The sequence below is a fragment of the Vidua chalybeata genome, chromosome 3 (assembly GCF_026979565.1).
Source record: "Vidua chalybeata isolate OUT-0048 chromosome 3, bVidCha1 merged haplotype, whole genome shotgun sequence".
Taxonomy (NCBI): domain Eukaryota; kingdom Metazoa; phylum Chordata; class Aves; order Passeriformes; family Viduidae; genus Vidua; species Vidua chalybeata.
In genome coordinates, this window is record NC_071532.1 from 49,202,136 (window position 1) to 49,223,241 (window position 21,106).

Here is a 21,106-nt window from a genome sequence, read left to right on the forward strand (position 1 = left end):
ACCTTACTGTCTTGTGGCATCTGGGAAAATATTTTTCCAGCTGTGAAGATCCAACCTCTAACATTAATGCTGATTTTAGGGTCCAAATGTGCAGCCAGTGCTTATACTAAGAGTCAGCAAAATCTTTCTAACTGCTAACTTTCTAACTTTCTAACATTTTGATGATGAGTTAGGCATCCAGGCTTTTCTCTGTAATCAGGTGGGCTAAATAAGTCTCTAGAAATTTCTCTCTCTCTTTCTTTATGCACATCTAGAAAAAATCTAGAGCTCAGTTCCCTCAAGTGAGATTCAAAAAAGCCCACCATAATTTTAAATATTATGTACATGTTAAATCCTGAGAGTTTTATAAAACAGACTTCTGCCAATAGAGAGACTTCATTTAAAGAAATAACTTAGTGAGACATTCAGTATCTTAGCAATTGTTTGAAAATATACAGAGAGAATGATTTTTCCTGAAGCTTATCAAATAAAAATTGGGAATTAAAGGAAAAAAATCAATTGGTTTTGAATCCCATCTTTAACATAAATACATAATAGCAGTCAAACAGCACAAGACAAAACCAAACATCTGAGAATAAAATCTTCTGAGAACAAAATTATAGATAATGAACCCAGTTTTCCCTTTGGGGGACCAGTTAAAGAATAAACTATGTATGGCAGGTATTAGTCACATCGTTTGATATGTCCACTGCAAGAAACTCAGCTATGTGGTAATAAGAGTGGTAACAGACACTGAAAAGAGATGATGCCATGTGTATTAGTCAGAATCAAATTGATTAATACTAAAAATGAAATGGATTGTCTGGTTTTATACAAACAGGTAGGAGATATATGATAGAAACTCTACCAGTGAAATGTTCACCATGTTGACTTTGGCAGGTAAGAGTGGAAGGTATGAGCAAGGCCAGGCCAAAAGGCAATCTAAGATTATTCCCATGACAACAGAGGTTAACAGGTTAACATTTCTTAATTCTACAGATGAAGTACAGTTCTCAGTTTTCCCCCAGAAAAGCAGTATCCAGTTGGATAGGAGTAACAGCAGACATGTCTTTGCCTTTTCTGCAAAATTCTTGAGGTTTACTAGTTACAGGAGGAAGACATCTCTTCAAGGGAATAAATCCAGATGAAAGAAGGGAACCACACTCAACTAAGTCCTTCTCTAACCTTTATTTAGATCCCATAAATAGTAGGTGTTGTCGCCTCTTAGCAAGGCCTGAAAGAATAGTAACTACTTCCTTTTTCCTGTTTCTGTTGCAAAGAAAGCCAGTTTAGTACAGAGGCATACTATGAAATTAATTTGTACCCTGCCTTTTTTTAATAAATATTACCTATTACCTTTCTTATATAATATAATGTGCTTTACTGTATGTTGTAGTTAAAATGTGAGCTACATTTTTCTACTTTTCTACTTCTTTTTTCTACTGCAAAATGCAGTTGTTCATAATCAAGTCTAAAATATTTCAATGTTTTTTATTTATGAACACTTAATAAGAAAACAAAGACTGGCAGGTAAAATGCTTGCAGTAGAGTGACTTCAGAGGTCTCTTATGCTCCAATATGATCAGGATATTGTTTGGGTTACACGTGGAAGTGAATTCTATAATAAAATTTCAGACTTGTTTGAATATCTGCTCTCAAAACAGGATTATGACAGCAATTGCAGATAGCTATGAGGCCATGATGGCTTTATTTTCTCTAGACTAGAGATTGATGGCTCTAAAAGACCTTGAGTGCAGACCAGAGAACATTTTGTTCCCATTAAGTGTTTTTGCTGGTTTTTGTTCCAGTTGTTTCTGCAGTCTAAAATAAGCCTCTTTAGAATGAAAAGATTGTACAATTTTTGTAAAGGGACTCAACAGGCAAATCACTTGGGAAGGCCTTGGGACTGCCAGAGAAGAAGGAAGATACCTGGGCAATTAATTCCTTGTGTAAACTCCTGGGCATTTCATTTCTTGTGTGAACTCCTATAATGAGTTTTACCACAGTAAAAGAAACACTTGCAGGTACTTTGTCCTTTTATTTTACCTTCTTAAAGGTCAGCAGTATGAAGAGATTATAATCAGAATATGTTCAGAAGTGAAACAAAAGAGCAGCTTTGTGCAATACTTGCCAGCAATGCACCTATTTAAACCTGATGGTTCCACACATAAAACAAAACAAAACACTCTGACTCTGGGAATTATTTTCAGGGAGCAAATTAGTCTTCTTAGCATTACTCCAAAAGACTGCAACCTTGGAAACAGTAGCTAATGTGTCAAAATAATGTGGATTTTTTCCTATCTGAAATATTTTCATAAGGATTACTGCAGTAGCATCTAAGTATTTCCTGATGATATAATGGCATTTGTATGGCTCCAGATGTTATTAATCCCACTTTGAAAGTTGAAAAAGAGACATTAGTACCAATAACACTTTCCTTTAATGCAGAAGATGTTCTTCCACAATGTCTAATATGACAATTTTTGAAATGCAATTTTTTCCTGTCAAAACAACACTTGCTGTTTTTTAGCTCCATATGTTCTGCACATAGAAACATGATGTATGCTGACTGTACTTGAGTTTATAAAAACTATGTTTTCAGCGTTAAGGTCACTCAGTTTTTTGGTTTGATTCCCTCTTCTAAGCTGAAGTGGTATAAGAGTATCACTGAATGACTCAGGTTGGAAGAGACCACAGTGGGTCATCTGGTCCAGCCTCCCCACTCAAGCATATCCTAGAGCACATGGCACAGGATTGAATCCAAAGAGTTCTTGAATCTCCCAGTGAAGGAGATACTCAATGAGTATTACACGTAAGTACAATAAGTACTTCTAATGAATAGCTATGACTGTAGAAGCATGTGTTAACAAGCTAAATATATGCCCGTTTTAACAGTATGTGTTTGGTAACATGCTGGGCATGTGCCCACAACATTTTGTTACTGGGCCAATTTTGCAGAACTATTATATATTAATACTGCTTGTAGTGGCAAAAGAGCTTAAACATAAGTACAATGCAGGAGAGCTCAAAATGTAATGCTTGAAAAGAATAACCAGGATCAAATTTGGGAGTAAAACTGTAAGTGGTTGGCAATAAACCCAGGAGATACTGTGTGACACGAGCTATTCATGTCATGATGCATTGAAGTCATCTAAACAGCTAATCAAAGGAGGGCCTGTGGCTGTCCTTTGGTGGTGTCCTCTTTGCACAGAAATTGGGCCCGGGTCTCCTTAGGGCATCACAGAGCCTCAGAGTGTTGCAGAATGGACTTCGTTCATACAAAGTTTCTTCTGCCCAGTTCCTTATGGATACCAAAGTTACCACAGGGAAAGAGCAAAAAGAGAGAGAGAGAAATGAGAAAGGGGAAAGGTCCCTTTTAACAAGATGGCAAATTCTGCAGACCTTTAGCAGCTGTCCTTGAGACCCTACTATCTTCAGACCCAGGCACTGTGTGGTGCACAAGCAAGGAACTAGGGAAAAGTAGTTTCCTGCCATCTGCCTCTAAGTGCTCTGTTTTCACTTCTGCTGAAGCTGTCAACTTGACAAGATCTTCTACATGTGTTTTCAGGTTTGTTTGATGACTTCTAACTCTCTCCTATGTGGTTTGTTTGGTCCAGTGCCAGTTCTGTTACCTAAGTGAAAGTGAGTGAAAGCGGTGGACTCATGAGCACATTACTTAATTGTTGGTATGCTTTTGGCATGGGTTGTTCTCATCAACTTCTACTATTCCTTAAAAATTAAGCTCTCGAAAGGATGAAACAGGACTGCCCCAGTACATTCTAATGTTTTAGGGAACCAGGAGTGCCCAGCTCTTGAGAAGCAGGTGGCCACTGGTTCTTGGTACCACTCGGGAAGTGGTCAGGGAGACGGTCTTGTTAGCAGATGCCTGTGTCAACTCATTGGCACTCAGTCTTCCTGTCCTTCCTGAGACTGCTCTTTTGTTTGCAATCTATATGGCATGCAGAGGGGACACACAAATAAGCAGGTGCCAAAATTCATCCCACATTGCTCTGAACAGCCTGAGGAGACTTTTCTGGAGGTTCATTCTCCCACAGACCTTTGATTTGCTTATTGGAGAGAGTGGTGAGTCAGATGGTGCTTCCAAGGCTTTGATCCAGTAGATAGGTGGGAATTATGTGACAAAAAACCTGTGGTTGAAGTTGAGACCTAAATTTTCACAAATTAATCCCATATTTTCATTCCAATAGAAAGTGAAAGTTAAAATGGCTGTGACCATGGAAAGCAACTAGGAGAACAGCCCAGCTCTACAATTCAGAGGAGGAAAGATAATTATGTGGTCCAGGAAACATTTTAAATACAAAGAACTTTGATGTTTCACATCAGAGCAACAATAAATAGAGAGAACATACTTGCCTTTTCCCTAATATTGATATTTTACTCCCATCTTCCCTCCTACTTAGAACTGTTTCTGTGGTGGGAGGATCCATTAGGTAATCTACAGATGTTTTACATTCTTAAATGTAAACTAGAAAATGAATTGTAATACAGATTCATTCCATGAGGGTAAAAAACTAGTCTGCTCTTTAATGTTTCTTGGATGATGGCACCCCTTCAGAACATGCCTGAAAGTTGTGCCTCACCCCTTAATGCACACTCGACTGTAACTTACTGCTTAATAAAACCCAACATTTTTATTGCTTAGTAATTCTGGATTTGGCTCCCAGTGTCCCTGTTATAAACACTTAAAATTAAGGATGCCATATTGAAACACTGACAGATTCTCATGGGGGTCAGGGCTGCTGGCGCCTCCCTAATGAAGTCACACGCTGTTAATTTTTTTTTTCCTTGACTCAAGAAGAAAATAAAGCAGTTAAACTGCTATATCCATTTTCCAGCAACATTAATCCATTTCAAACCACTCTTAACCATATTAAATCACAGGTTTGTGATAAAATGAACTGCCTAAAGGTTCACCTCGGGCTATTTAGCCCACAAACAAGATGCTGACTACTGGCAGCAATGGGCAGTCGGCAATTATTGTTCAATTTAGTTGCAATTACTTAGTTTGCTGTGTCTTCTGCTCAGACTAGCTGAGGGTCTACAGTGTGGTAGATTCCAGAGTGAAACGCAGTGCCAGGGTTCTGCTGGAGATTGACAGTGACAGTGTTGAAATGTTACTTGAGCAACATGTTTTAATTTATTGGAGGGAAAAGAAACCTTCCCTTTCAGTGGGAAAACTTGGAAAGGGATGAACTCTCTGAACAAGTCTGCCCAGATGTAGCTATTGTACTCTGCAGAAAATCATCCAGGTGTTAATAGAACCTGAATTTTCAGTTTAAGTATGCCTCAATGCTGATACTAAATAGGGAAGCTGGAAATTTTACCCATGAAATACACTACAACTGCAATATAACAGTTGCAATGTAATAGTAGTAATTTGAATAGCAAAAAAAATGTAGCATTCTGCCTTCTAATAGTATTTTAAAGGCAGTCATCAGTATGCTGTGATTACACAATAGTTGTAAGTGGATGGACATAGACATTATACATGCCAGTTCAAGGGAAGTGTAGTTATTTTCAGCCCAGCTTAGTGAAACACTTAACTTGCCTAATGTAGGTCTAAATTTTCAGGTAAATATAAGATTTTATCTATAATTATTATGGGAACTGTTACTAAGTCCTTGGGAAATAGTACATAAAACCAATCACAATGTTTTATAGATCTTGGACAATTTCATTAGCTGAAAGATTCTAGTAGTGTTTGCTACCAATGGAAAAGTTTATGCATTTAATTCTCAAGCTGTATTCATTATACACATACTTTCATGTAGGAAAGGCTAAGTAAAATTCTTGAAGAATGCAGAGTCATCAATTCAAGATCACATGAATAGGGTAAGCTTTTGCAATTACTGTCTTCAGAGAAAATTAATCAAATAGGACCTGTTAAAATACAGTGTGATATAGAGAAAAGGAGCTTTTGTCTCTAAACAAACAAAAACAGTGGTTTTATTTCCTTTGCTAAGGCCAACAAAGACCATGGATAAAGATTCAGCAAAACTGAGAAGTATCTGACATTTAAGTGCATCTCAAGATTACAGAGTATCAGTAGGGAACTTCCTTGTTTTGCATAAAAAATTGATTTAATCACTAGCAGATGTTATTACAAGGCTTTTATTTTGGGGGAGGTGATAGCAGAAAGGCTTCAGGTAAGAGACATTACACATCTGTCTGCTTTTGTAGTTTCTGTACTTCCTTTTGTCCCTGTCAGAGAGGAGAGGCAGAAAGGGAAGCACAATGCCTTGGATACCCTACAGTTCCTACACTCTGATAGTTTATCAAGTGAATTAACCTTAAAAGGCCTCCCATGCAGCCTGAAGATGAAAGGCCTGTGGCCTGACTCTCTGAAATACTGCCTCTAGATTTCAGCTATTTATGAGTGGCCTGTTGTTTTTATGGAATTTTGCTAAGACTTACAAAGCAGCATTGTTTTTCACACTAGCAGATTTTACATCAATAATCCTTAGGCAAATAGAATTATGTTTTTACATGCTAGAGAAAATTATTTATATACTTTTTACAGGTAATGGAGAAAGGAGTGTAATAGGAAAACAGAAATAGGAATAACACTAGCATTTTTTTGCCTCTGAGATTATCCATTTATTCATAAAAGCATAGAAGCTTTTTGCTCTGCCTTGAATTCTTTTAATCAGTTGTTTATGAAGACATCTTTTAACTTTACTTTCTAAAGGAATAAGAAATTATATGTAGTACTCTAGGAAAAAAGAAAGAAAGAAAGAGCTCTTTCACCCCCACTATATTGTTATGTGGAATCTACTTCCATCTACTATTGATAAGAGTAAAGCATACTAACTGAAGGTTACTTTAAAAACAGAAATCAATAGATCCTTAAAAAATATTTGGCATGCAATCAATGTGCAGTTAACACATCTCCTCTGTTTGGCGGTACAATAATCCCTGTCACCTCCTGCAAAAAGAAAATGATGCATTGTCATGTTTGGCTGATGGTGTACATCAAGTACCTCCCTGATTATTGCCATATTGGAAGAGACATGTGTTGAACACCATACTCCGGACATGCAGAACAAAACAGTTTAGAGTGAAGAAGCCTATAAATATGGTTCCTACTCCAATAACCTTTTAAACTGGCTTTAAAAAACTTGATTATCTGCAGCTTAAAAAGGTCAAAATTACACACATTCAAATTTCATGCCAGAAAAATTCCTACTATATTTTTAAAACACTATACAATCTAACAAGATTAAAATAGTTAAATGCTAGATCAGTGTTAATTATATGCCTTTAATAAGTAGAAAATTAACATGCCACTTACTGCAATTTTCATGAAAAACACTTTCAGACATTTAATTGCTGAATTTTGTCATAGAAAAGAGTTTAGACCCACTTATTTCAATTACTTGATTTGCATCTTCCTCCTTAAAATGAGTAATGCATTAGTTTATCATACAGATAGAAGTTGAATAGGATGCCTTCAAAACCAGTTTTCCATTGGCAAAATTTTCTCCACAACATTAAAAAAGAAAACAAAACCCCCCAACAAACTAAGAGTGTATTCTGGCTGGGGTATGTACACCCTGTTTATTGCTACATATCTCAAATCCTCAAATGCAGCTGGTGTGAGTCCAGGCATGCTGGCAATGGAAATCCAACCTATGAATGATCACGTAATACCAGAGGAGTAACATGAGATGCATTACTGCATTAGTACACAGAGAAGATTTTCCATCCATTCTCTGCATGAACTTTTTTCCTGCTAGTTATGCCCTGCTTTATTGCAGTTTTACTTACACTGTTTCGGTACAGGGCTTCTTGCAGATGGCTGCCCATTTTCCTGTGTACTCCTCATAGTATCTTGCTAAATGGTCATCTTGCCTGAGAGCACCCTTCTCCAACAGAGCCTCTCTCTGTGGAAGATGGTGCCTGTGCCTTTCTGTGTTTCCCTCTTCTGACAAGTGGCACTGGGCCATCAGTCATCCAGGCTGGTTTCAAGCTCTCCAGTTCACTTACCTTACTGAGTTTGTGCCATATTGCTTCTGAATTCCATGTCCTTTTGTCCCTATTCTCATTTTTCACTTTGTTTTATTTTAAGCTCCACTTTCAGCTGCTCCATGATTCAGTCTCTTTTCCATGGGGACATGTTTGTGTTTCCATTCTAGTTTGTGTTTCCATTGCAGCTTTTGTAAAAGGCTAATATCATGTCATGCATCTGATCTCACAAAAGGGAGTAGAGAGTAAGTAATTTATTAATTCATTTTCTTATATAAATATAAAAAAAACTCACATATGTGAAAATTGCAGACTGCAATTCTATGTGGAAATGCACCTCTATTACTGAAAAGATTATTAACTGAAAGCACCTATGCTTTCCTTTTCTCCAGAAATAAAAAAAAAAAAAAAAACAAAAAAAAAAAAAAAAAAAAAAAAAAAAAACAACAGTCTAGTCCAGAGTTCAGTTATTCAAAATATATGAATGTACAATGACAACTTGGAGGGTTGAATTTTACTTGTATTTACCCATTTCTTTGTAAAGTCTGACCAATTCAAAACACAACAGTTCTTTTAAGATTTTCAACAACAAAGGCTCTCACAGTTCAGGGACACTGAACACTGCTGGTATTATTTTCAGCAGCGCTGCCTCTGTGAACTCACCAGCCCAACATCCATTATTGCATATGGCAGAGCCAGTCCAACCAATGCTATACTAGGCCCAGCCATGAAGGCCAAACTGAGATTTAAAGTATCCCAAACTCAGGTATGTCCAAGGTCATTCCTCCTTCTCTCTCTGCTTTCTGACTGATTGAAATTAAAAAGTAGAATAACCAGCATCTAATGCCAAATTCCTATTTCTTCTCCCTGATTGATTCTTAACTGACTCTATAGCCAACTTAGATGTTTTCAGGAGGGAATAAGCAGCTGCTGTAAGATTAGTTTGGAAATGGATTGGGTCTGGAGAGACTTTTGGCCACATCTGATAGTACCAACCATGATGTACAAGCAGGCAGAACAAACCTAAATGGTAAAAAGTAAGCCAGTCTAGGGAAAGGGCAGAGGAAGCTTATCCAGTCCTGGAAGGAATTCATAGCACTTGTGGTAAAGTCCCAGTTTAATCCTAAAGATTAAATCTTGAAATCATTCCTCACTTCTTGTTCATGGAAAATGTTTGCTAACAGCAAAAATGAGCAAACAACCCTATTCTGTGGATGAGAAAAAGTGAGTTCCTGCTGTATTTCTGTGCCACTTTACTCATCCAGGATTCATCTAGGTCCTTTTTGATGCTCTGAGCTCTTTGGTAACAGTTTATTTTTCACCCTATTGACATGTACCTCTGAACTTTTACTAGCAACAGAAGTGAAATTGCTGCAGAAGCTCTTTCTCCTGGTATTTCCAGCTGCAGTGGTAATGGTGAAAAATCTCCTAGGCTGACTGTTGTAACATGATTTTCAACCACTTCTGTGGACTGTAGGCATAAAGGGAATTCAGATAAGGCTGTGAACTTGCATACAGTTATCTGAATCTTACTTGCAAAGTTTCCAAAGTTCATTCATCATCACAATGGATCCCGTGGGATGTTAGCTGGCTCTGGGCAACATTAGCCGTTTTCCCAATTTCAAAATGCTAGGACTGGTGAGTATTGTTAGATATTGTAAGACACCATTTGCCAGCCTGAAATGTGATGTTTATATAAATATGTCTGGAACATACAGTACCTCTGAGGGACTGAATCAAAAATAACCAAAGGTTTTCAGAGAGCACCATAATTCCAGGGGTGAGGTAGGCAGTGAATTTTGACATGCTTTTTACCATCTGTGTTTGTCTAAGTATGCTTGCTTGAGAAGAAACAGCTGGGAGACTTCTGTGAAAAGATGCCTGCATTTTAGCATTCTTCTCAGAAGAATAAATATCAAGTTTCTGTTTCTCCTGACAGGCAGCTGGTATAAGAGCATTCATAAAATTAACTTTGAAATGCAAGGTGTTGTTTTTCTTTTTCATTGTTTCTGTAGTATGTGCTCCCACCTAGGAAGGTTAATACAGGCATCTGTTTTCTCTTTTTAGATGTAATGATATATAAAAAGACTGTGTGGGACTTTTGTTTGTTTATTTGTGTTTATTTCAGTGTGAGGGAGGTGAAAAGTTTTTAACAATAGTGAGTTCCAAATGTGTTGTTCATTTATGAAACTGCTGCTGTGTTTCATCTTCTTTGATGCTCTGAGGTTTTTTACTTACCTGATTTGTAGGTTTTAATATTTGCTGCAATGTCACCTTTATTAATGAAAAGAAAGCAAAACAAACCCCCAGTTCTAATAACTTCACCATAGATGCTGAAAAGGAGAAAGTACATAAGAGAGGGAAAGAAAGAGGAAGGGAAATGGACAGCTCTCAGTTATTTTTTCAAACTTTACTCACTCTGCTTTTATTCCCATTTGGTCATGGATACCAAAACCGTAAGTACGTAGATAAGGAAGTATAAACCACTTTTACCTAGAAAATATGAGGCTATCCTTAAGCCTCTCTCATGAGCTTTGAGTGTAGTGATACAAAACTGAATCTTTTATGTAGCACCTGAAGAAGCCACCACTGAAGTTAGTGGGATCTGCCCACTGATTGTCTTTAATTGAAGCTGGATCAGATCCATTAGCCGCACCAATTATGTTTCTCCTGGCAGCTAAACTGACTGGTCTGTCTGCATAAACTCAAAAATGATATCTTGTGTTTAAAAACAAAGTAACACTTCTGTATTCTCATCATAACTCTAATGATGTTCCTTGACTGGAAATATACAGGGAGATAATCATCCTCAATAACAGGGGCAGACATCAGGCTTAGCTTAAGACAGATCCAAAGGCAGTAAGACGTTGCCTAGAGTTTTCCTCAGTAAACGCCCTGGAGTACAGTGTTGCAACAACCATTTTTTTCTCAAACTTTGGCTACTTGCAAAGGCTTTCATTTTGGCATTTTTACAATGTGTCTTGAACATCTCTGGTTCCAAAACATAAAGAGAGGTATCAGAGGATGAGGACAGGGGTACTATCACAGAGACTTTAATGAAATATATCTTTTTTTTTCCCAGAGGTGCGGAGAAATCTCATTTGATAGTCCTGACCAGAATGCCAAATGTGTTCGCATGCTAGGTAAGGGTAAGAATCTCTTCCATTTTTTATTCAATTGTATGGATATGAAAATATGTTTAATTGGGAATTTCTTCTTAAAAGTACATGATAATGATCATGATGATCCAGAATGGCATTTACATAGCTCATCCACATGTAGTCCTCATGAATATATTCTTTGCAATTAACTTTCAATTATTTAAATAAAGTACACATATTCCAGTACTGTCCATGTGTGTAGATTAAAATATAGCAGTACCAGCACTGTAATTGGAAGCTCTGATGAGCTGAAGTCCAGAACTCATATTCAAAAGCTGAAAATCTGTACTTCTAAAGACAGTATTAATTCCACAGGCATGTATAAAATGTCTCTAAAGCAGACTTTCAGCTGCATCAGTCAGGGAAATTTCAGTCAATGTGATTTTACATATTTGCACTGGTGTAGCTTTGTAGAAATTCATATTAAGTAGAAGTGCCTATTCTTTAGAAACAATGCAAAAATATTCTGCTATTCACTAATTTCTGTGACCAATTTCATTGTGGTTGTTTCGCCTACAATGCTAGTATTGAAACATTAATAGCATGGCTAGTATCACAGTGAAAGGCAGGGAGTAAGTGTTTAAAAACTTAAGAGATAATGTTTACTCAGAAAAAAAATGAAATCACAGAACACTTCCAGGATTAAGCCCTAAATTCTGACCTGCCAGGGAAGAGATAAATATATGCTGTAAATTAGAGCATTGCACCTAATAACATGAAGACTGAAATAGCCACAATTTTTAAAACTGCAACTGGCAATGTCTAGGAACTTTATTCCCATCTGGGTGCATAACTGTGCTCTGTAATAACAGATTATCTGGTTTATTGTTTAGATTCATTAAATCCTATTGTCACAACACACTATAATTGCTGCAGAGGAAATCTGTCATGCTTGTAGTGCACAGATCCCAACAGATGAACTGACACAATGGGCCATAATGATCTGTTACATCAATGATCCATGGTTAGAAGTCCTTAATGGAACAAGCTGACAAAAAAGGATACACTTGTGATCCTTTATCATGCCAATTATAATCTACACTGTAAATACAATTGAGTTCCTAATACTCTAATTCTAAGGAAGTTATGTCCATGCAAATTTTATTATGCATTAGGGGGAAGGATGGGGGGTGGGAGAGAGGAGAACAAAAAAAAAAAAAAAAAAAAAAAAAAAAAAAAAAAAAAAACCAACAAAAAAACTCCTTCTGCACAACTTGGTTCATCATTTCATTTGGCATTTTTAGAACAAGTGAATCCAAAATTGGGGAGCTTGACATCCCTCTTAGTGCAAAAAATTCTTTAGGAGAAGTGAGAAGAACAAGATCTTGTTTCCATTACATATGTTCTTATCTATGCCTTGTAGTATATTCATGTACAAGAATGAGAACATATGCTGTGCTGTGTAAGGAAAATGCTAGGAATGTAAAAATGACTCCAAGAGCATGTGCCAAAGCTGTAACTGATTCTCAGAGGTTACGGCTCCTGTTTTAATTTTCCTGTATGTATTTTGCTTGCTATTGTTATTTTTCAGTGCTGCTAACAAATTAAGGACTGTAACATCGTATATAACATAGAATTTTTCATTTCACCCCAAGGTATTCCAAAGTACAAACACAGCAGAAACTATGGTTTTTCTGAGAGTGACTGCTGCAGACAAGCTCCATTGTCTCAATTTATCACAGAAATCTCTGTGGTTCTGGTAGTGCTGTGAAGCCAGAGGGTGTTCTTTCTGGACACCTTTCCTTTCATACTGAACTTTTAGGGAAGAGCAGAAACCAGAAACTGCACAGCCAGAAAGGCCTAAGACTTTGTGTTGAACGTGTCATGCAGTGCCCAGTCTCATATTTTACAAGGTAATTTAATTTCTAAGAGAATGTAAGACAGTTTGCCACTGATCAATGCAAAGCTGACATTATTAATGTCTGTGGGTGTAGCCAGTGAACAAAGCACAGCGTGCCTTCAGAGAGGGACATCTTTCTTGGCTGCTCTGTCTTTGAAATATGCTGAAACTGTCATACTGTCATTTAATGTAAAAGTGACACAGTGCTGACAAAAATCTAAGGGCAAGTCCCAGCAACTGCAAGAAGATAATTACCCTAGTAAGAGAAAAAACACAGGAGCCTGGAGTACTGTCTGTATTTCTTCAGGGATCTTTGATGCAATGTGAGTTTGCGGGCCCCACATCAGGCAACTCCCTGAGGGCTCCCCAGGCAGGGGGAAACCCTCTTGAAGCAGTTCTTTGTTAGGAAAAGCAGATGCACAGGGCTTTTTTTGGTCTTCAGGTTCTTGTATTATTGTTATCTTATCAAGACTTCAGCACACTGTCTGCACTCAGACCTTACATGTGTGAAAACAGCACAAAATGGCTAACAAGGCCTTGTTACAAGGCCTTTTAAGTCTAATCAAAAATTAAACTGCCCAATTAAGAAGTGACACCTAGATTATTTCTCTTTCCAACCCAATAACTGACCCCTAAAAACCCGCAATGGGGATTTTTCTGCCCAATTACAAGATACCACCCAAACCCAAGAAGAAGAAGGAAGAAGAAAGAAGAAAGGAACTCGAGACAACACCCTGTATGCTCTATCTTGTACCCATCTACAATATGCTAAAAACCCTAAAACCTAAATTTCTCACCCATGTGACATACTAAGCTACTCTCTACAACCCTACAATCTATTTCACACTTTTGTGGTCTCTCTTGTGCAGGGATATCTCTTTTGTGCAGGGATATTTCCCCTGCCCTGGGTTCCCACAATGCAAGATCAGTCCATATTTGAAACTGTACATTATCGAGCTATGCTCTAAAATGGCAGTAGCTGGTTTTGTCAGAAAATGTCTGTATCTGCTTTATACTACTGGTTCTGGGCTAGCTTCAAATTCCGTTTTTTAGAAGTAATGCCAGGCTTGCCACTGAGTCCACATTTCTTAGGTAACATGGATTATGTGTATGAAATCCTTTTTCTATAATGGCTGAGGAAGAGGGGTTTGCAGTAAAAATATTGTCTTCTACTGGAAAACAGTAAATAATAGATGAAAAAATGCCCAAATGTTTACAATGCCTAGAGTGAAGTTAGGTAACTTTTCACGGAACTGACTAGATATCACTCAACCTGAGATTAAGAGCATAGAATCAGCTTAATGCCTCATCTTTCAGTATCAGTGATGGATATTTATAATTCTAGTGTAAAAAATAACAAAATTAAATGGTCACTTAGCAGTGTTTCCTGAGGATATAAAAGATAATAGCTATGTGCTCTGACCAGAATATGCTTAGTGTTTGTGTAATTATCTGCACTGAAGTCATTACAGAAAATTATGTTCTCCCTCTTATTTTTTATATTGTGCTTGTCTCTTTACACTTTTATCTGTGTCATGATTTAATCCCAGCTGGCAACTAAGCAACATGCAGCCACTCACTCACTTTCTGCCCGCAGCAGGAGCTGAATCAGAAAAAAGTAAAAACTTGTGGGTTGAGACAGGAACAGCTGAATAATAGAAACAAAATAAAATATAATAATAACAATAATAACGGTGGTAATGAAAAAGAGAGAGAGGAATAAAACCCAAAAGAAACAAGTGATGCACAATACAACTGCTCACCACCTGCTGACCAAAGTGATCGGCAGTTCCCAGCCAACACCCTCCCACATACACACAGAAACACAAGTTTATTTCCTGATCACGATGCTGTATGATATGGAATATCCCTTTGGCAAGTTCAGTGCACTGCTCACAGTCAGAGTATAGGAAACCAAAAAGTCCTTGACTTAGAGCAAGCTCTACTGAACAAAAACTATAACATCAGTGAGGTATCAACAAGTTTCTCATAGTAAATTAAAAACACGGCACTGTATCAGTTTACAAAGAATAAAATTAACTCCATCCCAGTCAAAACCAGGACAATGTGTTATACCAGTTAAAGGAACACAACTTTGATAACTGTCACAGAAGCATGTTGGTCAGTGGGCTACCTTAGCCCATTGAAGACCTGAAGTGTTCAGATCCTAAATATATCACAGCTTTCTCGAGTATGGCATTGGATAATACTTTGAACCCTGCACATCCGTTGTCCTTTGAAAAATGGGAAGATAAGTGCTTCCTCACTTAGGAAAAAGAAGAATAAATTTATAAGTACAATGGGAAGCTGAAGTTCTACAGTAACACAAGTAATGAAAATATTACACTGTCAATAGAAATGTGTTATCAGAGGTTTCCCTTGAATCTCCAAATCTGTCAGGAGACAATGGCAGATCATCAGCAAGATGTTCCAGGCCAAGGAAGAAAATCGGAACTGTTGTGCTTAAATTGGAGCTGTTATCAAGTTAGTGAGGGCACTTGGCCATGAAAAAATTGTCTGATAGTGCTGAACAGTGTTTCAAAAAATGTTTGCTTTATGCTGCATTTTAGAAGTTAGAACCCTGGGCTCCTCATGCTCTTTACTATGAATGATTTTGACTTAAAACATTATAGCTAGCACAAAAATTGAGATTATAGAAATCTACTCACTATGTAGTTATCAGTCTAGAGATTCGTATTATGAAAGGCAGAAGGGAACTATCCCTCTCCCTAGAGCACCCACTGCTATTTTCTATGGCACAACCTGAGGTTTATTTTTCCCATATGCAGACAGACATATTCTGGGCTCAGACATGGCACAGTATCATATCATGAAGAGATAATTGGGTTAGTTTGCTGTGAGAATTGCTGGTTGGATGCCTAAGCTAATTAACTCTGCTGGGAAGGATTGTATACAAGTTTGTAAGAGTCCAAAGTTAAGGCAACTTAACCGGTTCTCACTTCCTTAACTAGCTCAGTCAACAAAGTTAACTCAGTAACCTCTACATGGCAGAGCACTGAGTTTTAAGAATCTGTCCAGGAAAAAATAAATTCCCATAGCTGGCTCTAGGACTATCAGAGAAGCAAAGAGGTCTGCCAACTATAAGAGAAACTTCAATTTTATATATATGTATATATATATATATATATATATATATATATATATATATAAATTTGTTTATATAAATAATTACCTGTTTATACAGAATAGATATGGTCATTCTTATAAGCTGTATAGAAAATAGGCAGTTGAACCCATCACAACACATACAGAATTAAATTATCCCTTCTGTTTTAATCTGTTCAACCTGACTGATGATAGTGTAGTAAGGGGGATGGATGATAAGTGCAAGTTATTTAGTTTGTTACTCCAGCAAGCAGTTTTTCACCACCAGATTTAGTCTTTATTCCTTAATGAAATGCTGGGCAGATTTTGAAGAGGTCACATCTCTTGTTGGCCAACTCTGCTGTCTGCAGAAATTCTTCCAGGGGAAATGTGAATGGCCCTCCTTAAGGAGCTGGTTAGTATGATTAAAACACAAGCCTTCCAGATGCCCCACGGCAAAAGGCTGAGGTGCTTTCTTTTCATTACTGTAAATTCCATGCAGACAGGAATGATGTGGCTGAGTTTCGTTTCCCATTTGGTGCAGACTTAATCCTTGCAAAAGCAGACAGATGAATCTTGCTTGGAACAAAAGTAGTTTCCTCACAAGTAGCTGTTTAAAATTAATTAAAAACAACAACAACAAAAAAAGCAATTATTAAAAAAAATTACATAGTGCCACCTTTTTTTTTAATTCTCCAGACTACTAGTCCATAACTTTGTTGCTTTGAGGCAACAAACCTTTTCATATTCTAGCACAGAGAGATGTCTAGCTCCTTCATCTCCCCAAAAAAAGGTTTTTTTTGCATACTTGCACCTCTTATGCTTGCACTGGCCTATGAAGAGTTATGGGTAAACAAATCGGCATTTAGCCATGAAATTAGTTTAGTGGATCCAGCTTCAGTCTTGGTGGCTCTTTGCCCACAGCAGGAAACCACCACACATTTGAACAGAGTTGGCAGCCACAGCTTGAGAGAGAGAGACATTACTGGAATAACAACTGTGTTGAAAGCCAGGAGAGAGGGGTACTGGCAAGGCTCTGGCTGGCTGGTCCTTGTCTTATATAACCATTGAAGGCACCTTCACTTGTGGCAGAAAAACATCTATTATAACTTTGCAAAACTTAATCAGGTAAATAACCAAATAACTTAATGGGTAAAAAATACTGAAGAATAATTAAATGTGTCAACTTGCCCTGCAGCAAAGGGACAAAAAGAAATGAGGCATCTAGTCAAATGGTTCTGTACTGACGAAGAACCTGTGAGCCATTCCTGGAGCCCTCACTGACATCATTTGAAATGTGACCCTGTATCTCTTGCACATGCAAAACTTCTGCTGCTACTGATAGTCATGCATGAGCAATGCTGTTCTAAATAGCCAAATATATGGACTATTTATATCCCAGTCACTTGAAGACTTACACCTGCACTTGACCTTATGCAGACTTAGTATTCTAGCTGTGCAAATGAGATGCAAATAAATACATGAAATAATTTTTGTAAAATTAAGCAACATATATATATATTGGGAAAAGGCCTAAAATCTACAGTGACTAGGAAGAAATCCATGTTTGTTGCTACACTGCCCATCAGAATTACTCAGAAATTCATAGCTGTCAGAAGGGAGAGGCTTAGGATGTCTGCTACAAAAAGATAGGCTTCTATTCATGAGCAGCTTGCAACACGGGATGAAGAGAAGCAGGTTTTTTCCATTTATAAAGAAATAGATAGTGTGAATGCATACAGAAAGATAAACACCATGTCTCCTTTTGATATCCTGTTAATGTAGCTAAATTAAAATTTTAACATATAAGTCAATGCTCCAGGTTTTTCACTTATATTTCATATTCCAACTGCCACACTCTACCATCAATTTGTTCTGATGAGAATATTTATTATGATGAAAACAGGATTGTATAGACAGGACCTATGGAACTGTAGTTCTTCTACCCAATTGAGTAGAGATTTTCAAATAATTTCTAACACTTTTCCCTTTTTCTTCTAAAATAGCATTCCAGTATATTAACACAATTTAAAAATAAGATTTAACTCCTGTCACAGCAACTATGCTTGTAACTGGATTTTAAAAAGTGGGTTCTCTGTGTCCTTACCACCACTGAAACAGAGGCTCATTGCTCCTTCATGTCAGTTAAGACCTCCTCCCTGAGTTGACTCTATCTTCCTGAAATGCATTTTCTAAATCTTACCTGTTTTTTTCCGAGAACTCTCGTGACTTGTTGGCCATAGTGGCACAGAGCAGGCTACAGACTTGGGATATCACCCCATGCTTGATGTGGAAGGCCAAGATGCCAGGCTGCCACTCCAATGGGACTGTTGCTTGGAGACAGAAAGTGGCAAACCAGTGGGCATGAGGCCACAACAGCAACTTCTTTGTCAAAGACTTTATGGTGTACACATGCCATCAGTGTGCCACTTCATCACCATGTTACGGTCTCAGGCTAAACAAGTAGGAACTCCTTGTCTTTACTATGATAAGATTTTTTCCTAAAACCACAAAGAATGTAAATATCATATCCAGCTTTTACTTTCATGACTATTTGATTACTTTGGGTAAGAAATGATAAAAAAAAAATTTAAAATTCAATTCAAATCTGATGCCCTAAGAATATTTTAAAGAGCAGTTTTCTAATAACATCATATTATTCAAGTAATTTTTATCTAATTACTATTTTAGGTAATTATATAGGCTGGTAGTTGAGTGACAGTGACCACCTGTTTATCCTGTTCTGTCCTGTAAATCAGGTCAGACTGAAACTACTTCTCTTGCAGTATTCTACCTTTTAGAAGGGTGCTGAAGGAGACAAAAACTGGCCTTGTCCTTTTGAGCATAAGTATAAAACACTTTTCTAAATTTAATTTAGGGCTCTTGGTTTTCTATAGTATAAACATTAACTTGAATCATATATAGTTTTATCCTATGTCTGACCCTACTACAGGAAAGAGATGGGAGTGTCAGTGCACTTGTAGAGAATGCAGTAATGAGGACTTGGCAGCATCTTTATAATGTATGCAGAGCAGGCTTTCTGGAGAAGAGAGTGTTAGTGTGTTGCCCATATCTGCAAAAGCCATTCATTTGAACCAGGAGATCCAGCTGAGATTCAAAACTTCAAGAGATGATTAAAAAAACCCTCCAATCCCCCAACTAGAGATACCCCAAACCCCTGACTCTATCAAAAAAGATTTTTTGACTTGTCTGAGAATTTAGGAAAAAGCTACAGGTTTCCAAGTCCTATCCAGAAGTTGCACTCAAAGCATGTCTACAAATACTTACAAATTCTACCAGACTGCATAACAAAGTGTCTCCCTTTTTGTCCAAAGCATGTTGCAAACAGAAGGGTTGCATTCTGCTGCCCATTTATGTAATAACCTAGTGAGAGGTTAACCTTTTAATTCTGAACTTTCATCATCCTAAATTAGTTAAACCTCAGAGCACTCACTTTTTTCTTACCTATCAAAATAAAGGCAACCCAGGTTGGGATAAAACGCACGCTGTTCCATCTATTGACCCTGCACAAGGACAAATGCTGGCTATGGCTGCAGGAGGATAAGAAATAGCCCCCCGCATCTGGGGGGCCCACACACATAAGACAAGAAGAATCTGGAATTTTGTTTCACAGACATTTTCTTTTTCTTTTTTCTTTTTAACGAAGCGCTTTTTAGAAAAGCAAAGGAACAGTGGCTTGATTGATTTACTTAAGATGATCTCATATGTTGTTTCGTGGTATTTGTCACATGAGTTATTGCTGATCCCTTGTTGGAAAATAGATTTCAAGTGCCTATTCACTCTGCTCCCTCACAGTTTGATTTTTCCTCATGCCTAACCTCGTGCCCAAACATGGACTGCATTCACGTAGTTTCCCATCTTCTTTGTCCAAAGTATTATGAGTGGGTCGCGTTTTCACCCAAAGTACTTGCTGTACAGAAAATTGCTGTGACTAACCATACTGCTATAATAACGTGCTCTCAAAAGATGGGGAGGGGGAAAGGATCTCCAATTTGGGGACTAAATTGAAGAAGAAAACACTTATTCATAGTTTTACATCAGCCATCCCTTCATGATAGTATACATATAATGAAATCTCCAGAGCTAAACTTTTCAAAATTAGATTTAAAAGGTTCAGATTTATAATTTGTCATTTGAGCTCATCTCCAGCAATTAATCTTTGCTTCTTTAATTATTACTTGGTGATACCTGGAAATTTCACTGTCTCTGCAATGTCCTACAGATTATTGTCCTACAGATTATTGTGTATCTACCCTTAGTAAGAGCGATTTATGTCTGAGAAAGCCATGGAACTCCTGTGCTTTCAAGCACTCACTTCCTGACTGTACATGCTCATAAACTTCTCAGGTTAAGAAGGCATTTTCCTGTATTCTTCTCTGCTCTGTATTCTAAGGTTGTCTCATATTCTGGAGCTAAACATTTTTGCTGTTTTGAAATGTTCATATTTTTCTCTTTCTTACTGAGAACTGGCAGTGTAATACTTGTAGAATTTTTTTTCACCTCTAGTATAAAAAAAGAAAGCTACCAAATCAAAACTCTGATGTTCTTTTTCCTGGTTATTTGGGTAACTGGTTTCCCTTGATGGCTTTAGCTTCCTTTTCTTTTTAATTTTTTTAATATTAAAATATCATTTCTAATTATAATCTGTTGTCTTCTTGCACATCTCATATTTCTTAAAGCATTAAGTTGTTTTCTTAGATCATCTGTTGATCATCAAGCTACTTAAGCATGTATTTACATACTCTCACTGGAGCCAAAAAATGAGTAGATTGAAATAAGTTTGCATGCCAGGGTCAGTCACAGTGTCTAGCACTGTGCATACTCAAGCACTGATCTGATCCAAACACTTGAGGCACTGGGCTTATAAAATCATGAAGTGTGACTGTGAATATTGGTAGTAAATGATGGAAATTCTATTTAGCAACAAGAAACGGAATTTCTGAATCGCAGCTGGCTATGCCAAGAAATTAATGTATTTCTTACAGATAAGTTCAGAGAGTTCTCCTACTCTAAT

At 37.3% G+C, this 21,106-nt stretch overlaps 1 protein-coding gene across 2 annotated transcripts in view; it reads left to right on the forward strand.

Moving 5' to 3' along the window:
* Positions 1–21,106, forward strand: part of PDE7B (phosphodiesterase 7B) — a 169,263-nt gene that overhangs the window by 43,240 nt on the left and 104,917 nt on the right. For both annotated transcript variants that reach the window (XM_053938000.1, XM_053938001.1), the window contains exon 3: positions 11,048–11,108. In XM_053938000.1, coding sequence (XP_053793975.1) covers positions 11,048–11,108 — 61 coding nt within the window. The remainder of the gene's footprint in view (positions 1–11,047; positions 11,109–21,106) is intronic.